A 9,074-nucleotide genomic window follows, 5' to 3' on the forward strand; every position below is an offset into this window, starting at 1 on the left:
TCCCCAGTGCTGCACAGCTAGCAGGGCTTATCAAACCTTTCCTCTGCGAGTGGCTGGAGATGCTAAGCCATCAGAGGAGGTAAATCACTGGTCAGAAGACAATCATCCCAACCAGACCTGATGCAGTGCTGCCTGCCTGAGTCTGCAGCCAGCCTCAGCTTCCTCTGCACAGAGCTACCCAGAGCAAGAGTGACATTAACTTGACTCTGGTCAGCAGCACAGCAGCTGCTCAGAACCACACCGACAGCAGTGACACCAATAAGAAAGAGTCCGGTCAGCTGCATTCTGCTGCTGCCTAATAGTGAGGTATCCTTCTCCTTTGTAGAGACTGTGCTGATTACACCATCATGTCCAATTTTCCAACCATTTTATAAATTCTGTTTTAAAAATTGTTGTTCCAACTAATTTACCTAGTGCTAGTTTACATGCCAGAATTCCCAGGAACATCCTAACGGATGCAGATACATTTGCTGCCCTCTGAGCCTCTGGTATAGGTGTAGATTTTAAATAATAGATTGCAATTCTTTGTTAGCTCATATACTTCACTCTGAAGCTCTTTCAGTACACCATCTGGCCCAGGTGACTTGTCTACTTTTGATACTTCAGGCCCTGACAGTGCTTCATCTTTACTGTCCGAGAAGAGCAGGTATCTCCCCAACATCTTCTGAGCTGAAGACTTATGCAAAGAAATAATTAAACTTTTCTGCTATGTCCTTATCCTCCTCATCTGCTCCCTTGACACCGAACTAGGCAAGCAGACACAATGATTCTCCTGTAGGTGTTCTGTCTCTGCATCTGCAAATGATTTCATGCTATTTGTGTTTGGCAGTCTACTCTTCAAAAGTCCTGTTCTCACCCTAGTTTCCTCTGTACATTTCTCCTGCTGGAATTTATGCTTCTTTACTTGGCTTCACTAAAGCAAGATTTCCATTTTCTCTCTCTCTCTCTCTCTCTCTCTCTAGGTAGCACCAGGTACATTTATGGTGCTACTGAAATCCTGCCCATGCTATCATTTCTGCAGCCACTCACCTGGTTCTGCTGTAGCCACTGCTGTGGTGGCAGGAGTGCAGAAGCCTTAGGCTAACGTAAATACAGTGCTACCTGTGGCAGCCACTCTTTGCATAAAGTGCTGCTATTTGCACCTTCCTAGTCTGCAGCCTTGGTTCAGTACTTGTGCCCATATCAGACCTTGCACCGATGTCACCTATGGGGCACCCGCTCACCCTGTAGCTGCTCCCCACTTCTGAACTGGTATCTCCATACGGGGAGACAGGATTTGCCTAGCAGGCACACAAGCACCATGCAACTGCACAGAGCAATCCTGTGCATGTGCCATGGAGAACAAGCTTCTTCCTCAAGGCCATGGTTTCCTGTCCTCCCCCCACTGAGGCTGGCCAGACTAAGGCTGTGTAACTGGGAATGGAGCCCCAAGTCACAGAACGGCATGGCGCAGGCAGGTCACCTTTGGTGATGTTGACCTCCCGGATGCTGTAGCCCTCACGCAGCCGGACAGAGACTATGCTCACGAGGTCTGCATGCACCTCCTTCTCAGTGTGCTTCTTCCTCCTCATGGCCAGAGCCGGGTTGCTGCTCGCAGACACCAGGTGCTCGTTGAACAGTCTGTGCTGGGACACTGCAAACAACAACAGGCACATGGATCACACAGGGGCAGCTCCTCCACTCCCCAGCCTGCAGCAGGAGCGCAAGGCACTTGGTGAGTGGAGCTGTGGGACCCCTCCCTCCCAGTGAGCAGTACATCCCTCCAGGCTCGCTCAAGAAGGGGACAGGAGAGGCCTGCTGGTGCAGAGGAGATATGTAACAGGGTGGAGGCCCAGCCTGAGCCCATGATGTGACAGGCATGATAATCAGGAGCAGCACAGCAGGGTTATGCATTTAACCAGGCAGGAATGGCAAGGCCGCTGCACTAATCCAGATGCAAGCTTCTCAGGCAGGGATCCATTTCCCCTTGTCCCTAGGGAGTCTCATGCCTACCCCAGGTGCTGTATAATGACCAGTTAGCAGGGCCCTGACAGCCTTCGCTGCAAGGTTTAACAACTAACAGCTTTTAAACAGCATCAGATGCCCACAGCATCTTCTCCTGCTTCCTTCAGGCCACACCCCCTCCGAACCAGCATGGGGAATCTCAACCACCCCCAAGACAGCAGGCACTTTCCAAGAACTGCTGATGCTTCCAAGCCTTAAGGCCAATTTTCAGTAGACGCAAACTGTCATGCCCCCACCACATCCTCAGTGGCAGCACTTCTCTGGGGACCATAACCTTGTAAGCCAAGTTCCCATGTGCAAACATGGTCTGGATGTGCTCTGCAGAGCGCAGCCAACCAGGTCAGCGTTCAGAGAGCCTCCATGTGCAAAGGGGCCAGTAAACGTTTCCTCACCCTCACTGTACTCCCGTGGGAGGAGGGATTGTGCTCAGGCTTCCACACACATTCCCCTTTGGGCATAGATCAAGTCTGGCTGGGTAAGCAAGCTGAGAGCAGGGGGCAGAAAGGCACGCTAGCACCCAACTCCACAGCTAATGCTCCCTAAAGCACCATGCCCCAGGAAGGGAGCCACAGAGATTCTGCTCCAGCATCCAGTAGTGTTCAGAGCCTCAAGGAGGCCTAGAATTCTGTGGGCCTTGACCACATACTCTGATCCCCTGAGCAGCATGCTTGTTAAGCTGTCCTCCTCAGACCCGAGCTCTCAGGGCTGCTGGAGAAAAAGAGGACCACTCCTTGCCTAGTGTGCACTGCAGTAGGTAGGAGGGGCTGGAAAAAGGCTCTCCCCACTGCCTCCCACACCCACTGTTATTGGCAATAACCAATGAAGGGGACATTGATGTATCCAGGCCCCGCTGCAGGAAGGAATTCCAGGCCCCCCATCCGACAGAGCAGGACATACATGCTCTCCTCACCACAGTAATACTCTGGGTTCAGAGACTCCCCCGTGCGCAGGAAGGAGTACAGCAGGAAGGCCTTGTGATACACATTCAGGTCGAGGCTTAAGGGATCCAGCTCCGGGCAGGTGGACAGATATGCACCAAAAGTTGCCATAGCAATAAATTTCATCAGTTCCACATTGGGGACGTGGCCGAAGCTGCAGTCATACGAGTAGACTCCGCCCACCTGAGAAGGAGCAGGAAAGAGATCCATGTAAGACAGAGCAAAGAAGGGGAGAGGAGAGAGACAAGCACAGGTAAGCTCCACTCCATGCTTCTAGGGGCGAGTGAGTATCAAACCCATTGACCCCAAAGAGGGAGAGCACATACCAGCACACACAACACGGTGCCCCCGCTGGGGGTCAGCGCCCCTGTCCTGGATTGGCATCCCCGTCCCCACTCCCCACCAGAGGTTAGCATCTCTCCATCCCCACCCCTTGCCCCAGACTGGCATACCTACAGACATGGTGCAGCACTCCACCCCCACCCTCCATCTCAGATTGGCATATCAGCATACACAGTGCAGTCTGCAGTGCCCTCGCCGCCGCCCCCACCCCAGGCATACCTGCACAAAGGAGCAGGCCACAGTGCTACTCCGCAGCTGGTTGAGCAGAGTCTCACACACAGCCACGTCCGGGACGCTGGTCACCCCATCTGTAATTATGATGATACCTGGGGATAACAAGGCACAATCTCAGAGCACCATCCCCCATTTGTGATCAGACTCCCCACCCTATGCTCCCAGTGCACTCGCTGACTATTTGCATTACCACACCACAATGGGATCATGAAATGCTGCACCCCAGAGCTGCTGCCCTGAAGCCTTGCCCTTCCCCCATCTGAAGGGCCCAACATGACTCCTTGGGCATGCCCACCCTGAGTCCAGGGCTAGAGGGATACAGACCTCCTGGCCAGGCTCCCTGAAGCCCAGGCAGTGGAACTAACCTGCACTGGAGTTGGAAGGCAACAGCTGCAGCGCTAAGATCCCCTGTCGGATCATGCTGACGAGGCCAATGTCAGCAGTGACCATGGAGACACCCGGCTTCCTTCCAGAGGGTTCCTGTGTGGCACAAGAACTCTCCTGGCTGAGGGGTGACAAATCTACCTAGCAACAAGAAACCAACGAGACGCCATCAGCCATACTCTGACCCTGTTCCACTCACTCCTTTTGCAGGTGCCCTGGAGTCTAACAGCCCCATACATTACCCCAGCCCTAGCGTGATTTACCTGGTACTCTGCTAACCTTTAATCTTCTAGCCCTTCTCAATCCCTTAATGCGGCATTCCCCTGAGCTCTCACTCCTACTGGCCCCTGAGAACAAGGCTTCCACCTTACCGAGTTATATACCCAATATTCTGTCTGAGCAGAGCCTGGGCTTACTAGATCTCCCAATGAGGTGAGTAGGAGGCAGCGATGCCGGGGCCACTAGACTTCTGCAGTCAGCACTAGAAGATGTATGTCTACACTGCAATTAGACCCGACAGCTGACTTTGACTAGTGGGGTTCAGGCTGTGCGGCTGTTTCATTCCAGTGTACACTTCTGGGTTCGGGCTGCAGCCCAAATAGGGTCCCAGAGCTCGGACTGACAAGCCAGCCTGGAAGTCTACACTCCAAGGAAACAGTTGCACAGCCCAAGCACCAGTCAGCTGGCACAGGCCAGCCGCTGGTGTCTAATTACAATGTGGACAGACCCTAACTCCTTCAATCTAGAGCAATGTGCAGCTGTGCAGCGTCTCTCACAGCGCAGACTGAGGTCTCTCTTGCCAGGCATCTAAGAAAGGTAGGTCTCTTTTACCCTGTCTGGGGCACTGATCCTGGAGGCGCTGTGAGGACTTGGGTCATAAACAAATGTGTACCTATGTGCTTAGATCTGTACAAGCAGAACAAGTACCGTTACAAAGACTGATACTGATGCTGTCCAATCTTTCCAGTCATTTGCCCAAAGGCTATTGTGGGCGAAAGAGGGTGTGTGGTCCTGGGGTACCTAAATATTTGTCATGTAAAACCAAGGGCAGCCCTGGACTCTTCTGCTCTGGGATGGCTTGGGACAGCTCTGCTAGCCTCATCCCATATAACTATTATTTTGTACTTTTGATCCAGGTAAGGGTAAAAAACCTCCCCAGGCACAATCAAAGGGCTGCTCTTGGCTGGGGAAAGATACATGATCAGCAAAAATTAAAGTTCCTCAGTGCGCATCAATACCCCTTTAATTCATTGGATCCAATAGAGTCATCGGTGTTTGCTGGCAAAGACACAGTCAACTGAAAATCTCAGCAACTTCAAAAAAATAAAAAAATAAAAAAATTCCAATTCTAGCATATTCTCTGTTCCAGAGCCTCCTGCCCAAGGCCACTGCCAGTTTCCGTGGTTCTACAACTAGCCAAATAAATCCAGCTGCTTAACTGTATAGCCACAAGCTAGGGTAAATATTTCCCACATGACCCCTCCCAAATACCTCTTGGTCCTGCTTACCTACTTTGGAAACCCCTCAGTTCACTTATCTCTGCAGCCATGTGCTGTTCTCTCAGCCACTGAACGAGGCTGTTCCTCAAAAAAGGACAGACTCTCAGCTGAGGCTTACATAGCATGCCCATCTTAGTACAAGCCAGCATCCTATGAGCCCCTCCCAGAGGAGTGGCAGGGCAGGAAAGCGGCCCCAGAGAGCCTAGATCTCTCCTCCAGTCCATCCATCACCTCTGCCTGCCTCACCTGGGGCTTTGGTTCATACTGTTGTTGGAGCATCTCAGCCACTTTATTCTCAAAGGCACACAGCTGCGTGTAAATTTGCTGCAGGAAGGTCTCTCTCTTGGTCTCATCCAGCTGACAGCCTTGGAATAGCACCTGAGCCAGAGACACATGGGAAAGACATTACTTTAGGGTTTTAAAACAGCTACCCATCACAGGGGTATCTGACCCACTGATCCAGACACACACATGCACTACCCTAAGGAAATGCAGGGGGAACACAAGAGATGGCAGGTAATTAAGTCATGACAAGAAAGGCCTCACACCAGCCACGTCTGTGTAGCGATCCTGGGAGCCACCACAACATGCACCTGTCAACCTCATTCGAGGGGCAAGAGGTTCCTGCTGCCCTAGGAGTCAGGCGGAGGGAAAGGCACTGAACAGGAGGAAGTAGGGCTCCTTGTCCAAGCCCCTAGATGCCTCTAACTTCAGCCTAACATTCCTCAAGGCGGCACATTTGTTCTACTCTAACTCACATGCAGCCTGATCCAACTACCTGTTGATAATTGGCAGGATAAAGGATCAGCAGCCTGAAGCAGAAGAAAAAAAAATTAGGGTAGAGACTAGGGAAAACGCCTGAGCAATTGGACAGTGAAGTCCACTGGTCAGGGAGGTGGGAGCCCAATCACAGCAGATAATCCACAGCAGGTCAGAGATGATGCTCTTACCATTTATATTACAACAGTACCCACAGGCCACAGCCAGGATGAGGGCTCCATCATGCTGAGTGCTGCACAGACCCAGAGTAAGAGACAGTCCCTGCCCCAAAGAATTTGCAGGATGACAGGGAGGGGAACATGATGCAACACACATGCAGAGAGTTCAGGAGATGATCGGCACACAACTTGCTAGCTCCATTCCCCCCCCCCCCCCCGAGATGACTAACAGATTGGGGAAGAGGGAAATAACTAGAATATGGACAATTTTATTTAGATGAGTTGGACATATATATACACCCTTCTCCTCCCCACCATATGCACAGGGATCCCCATCTGCCCCTCAGCCCAGGGCTAGTTTCTTGAAGGCCTCATGGAAGAAGTGGGTCTTGAGAAAGGATCTGAAGGAGGAGAGGATAGTGGCCTTGCAGATCAATTCAATGTCGCTACAGGAGATGCACTAGAACAAAGCACACAGACGGTTATGGGAGAACTGGACAAGCAAGCAGTCCAGGATGACACTGGTGACAGAGGGCTAATGGGAAGGACAGAGGGAGGCATCCTCGTTATGTTTATTACGGTCATGCCTAGAGACTAACCAGGAGTGGGGCCCTGTTGTGCAAGTACTGTACAGACAGAGTAATAAGCAGTCCCTGCCCCAAGCAGCTTACATTCCAAACACACAGACAGAAGACAGAGGAAAGGGATAGAACACATCAGCAGGGTGAGCAGAGCGATGGTCCACAAATGGCATGGTAGCACCATGATTTTTGAGGGTTAAGATTTTGCTGGAAAGTGAAGAGCTACATGGGTGCCTTCTGGCCCCACCAACCAGAATTCAGTTGTTTAAACGGGAACTGCCCTTGCATGTGTGGTTTACAAAGCACCTGAGCTACGCTCCAATCTCGCTAGGAAGCCACCCAAAAAAGTGAACTGAAGAGAGTTCAAGTCACATTGGGGCAAAAGATATCCTAGATGTACTTCCCTTAATTAACGGCAGACTACTGCCCACAGCTCTCCTTCTTTGCTTGGCATTACCCACATATGCCAAATATCAGCCTCCTGTCCACAGATACATGATAAAGCTGTGCCCACACAAGAGGAGTTGCTCCTTTATGGTATAGCATTGCACCAGACTACAGGCTCTCATGAAGCAAGACTATATCAACATATAGCAGTACTCAGACAACTCCCATCTCCACTTCCCTAGGATCTCACCAGCAACCAGGCAACAAAGAGTGCTCTCACAAAAAGATGGGGGGAGGGAAAGGAGGTAGAACTTTACCTGGTGGGACTGCAGGCCAATGATGGAGGAATACGCTTGGATGGTGACAAAGATCTCTGGCTGGTAGGTAATTTCTGAACCAGGAATTCGGAAGGGTTTTAGCAATCCCACTAGGCATCGGGAAAGGGCATGAAACACCTCATCAAAAATGATCTCCCCCGTTGAGTCATCCTGCAGAAGTACAAACAGGAAATTTTAGCTGTTCCCTCGGATGTAATTGACAAGGGTCCCTAGCACATGGAGTTACGCCATACAGCTTTCTAGAAATACTCTGCAGAGCCCCATCACGGAGAGGCGAACACTCCTGGGCCAGCTCCTAGCAGGCAAAACCCATGCACAGATAATCCCTGCAAAAGGGGCAGGATTTTCCTGTAGGGATTATCTGTGCATGGGTTTTGCCTGCTAGGAGCTGGCCCAGGAGTGGCAGCTGGCCAAGTGGCAGCAGCTGGCCAAGTGGCAGCCGCTGGCACACACTGATTCTACTGGGAGCCAACCTCTCCTGGCACCCAGAAGGGAGATGCATGCTGGGAGTAAGTGCACAGGAGGAAGCCCTTCCAGAACAGAGATGCAGCAGGAGCTCCTTGTGGGCAGAGCCATGGGGTACACAGGAAGAGGCAGGGATGCATACACTTACCACGATGCCTGTGGACGGGCTCAGGTCGAGCTCAATCACAAAGCGGTACTGTCGTGCTAGGAAGGTGACCTGTGTGGAGGGCACTAGGAGGTAGGGCCTAGGCCCGACAGACTCATGTGGCTGCCACCCATTTGGCAGGATGCTGAGAACATCCAGTTCATTATCTGACTTCACCTACAGGAGAAAAGAAACAGCAAGTGAGGGAAAGCCAGGCTTGCAAGGGAGCAGGAAAAAGAGCAGGAAAAAAAAAAAAAAAAAAAGAATTGGGCTAAAGCCTTTCACAGGTTCCCAAAGAGCAGTGGTGGCCAAAAGTGCTACAGCTTCTCTCCTACTTGGCCAAACTGCCAATGCCAGAGGGCACTGATCAGCACACAGTGCCATCCTGCCTTCAAGTCTGGGCACACGTGCTCACCAGCTCTGACTCAGGCACAGCCCAAATGACTTGATGCAGGTGATTGAGGAACCAGGCTAGGCGCACGTTGCGGGAGATTCGATAGTCTTTCTTCATCAGGAGGAAGACCTGCCCTGCGTCTTCCACCTGCAGCAAAGGGGAACAAGTCACCATATCACTAGGGAGGAGACGAGGAGAGAACACAACAGCTGAGCTGCTTATTTTTCCCCATTAACTGAAACCCTTCTACAGCTAAAAGGGCATATTGCTCATCTCTGCAGATACAAACCGCTTCTCCATCCTCACCCCCCCACGCCTCAGCCTGAGCCAAAGCTGTAGGGTCTGGGTCACGGATTGTGCTTCGCTAGACGTCTGTGCACAACAGGCCAAGGCTTGGCGCCACTGTAACCCTGGGCGGCGACAGT

The 9,074-nt window shown here is 51.7% G+C and overlaps 1 protein-coding gene across 16 annotated transcripts in view; it reads right to left on the reverse strand.

The window, feature by feature from the left end:
- Positions 1-9,074, reverse strand: part of SZT2 (SZT2 subunit of KICSTOR complex) — a 71,422-nt gene that overhangs the window by 61,882 nt on the left and 466 nt on the right. For 14 of the 16 annotated variants that reach the window (XR_006273950.1, XR_006273951.1, XM_043491428.1 and 11 more), the window contains exons 2-9: positions 8,671-8,796; positions 8,259-8,432; positions 7,625-7,795; positions 5,648-5,779; positions 3,884-4,043; positions 3,504-3,610; positions 2,915-3,125; positions 1,463-1,633 (exon numbers count right to left, since the gene is read on the reverse strand). Coding sequence is in view for 14 of the 16 variants with exons in the window: in XM_043491428.1 (XP_043347363.1) it covers positions 1,463-1,633; positions 2,915-3,125; positions 3,504-3,610; positions 3,884-4,043; positions 5,648-5,779; positions 7,625-7,795; positions 8,259-8,432; positions 8,671-8,796 (1,252 nt within the window). In the remaining 2 variants the exon portion in view is untranslated. Of the gene's footprint in view, positions 1-1,462; positions 1,634-2,901; positions 3,126-3,503; positions 3,611-3,883; positions 4,044-5,647; positions 5,780-5,994; positions 6,131-7,624; positions 7,796-8,258; positions 8,433-8,670; positions 8,797-9,074 lie in introns of those variants that run through there. The other 2 variants (XM_043491430.1, XM_043491431.1) reach the window with 2 other exon arrangements.

Source organism: Dermochelys coriacea, chromosome 8 (assembly GCF_009764565.3).
Source record: "Dermochelys coriacea isolate rDerCor1 chromosome 8, rDerCor1.pri.v4, whole genome shotgun sequence".
Taxonomy (NCBI): Eukaryota; Metazoa; Chordata; order Testudines; family Dermochelyidae; genus Dermochelys; species Dermochelys coriacea.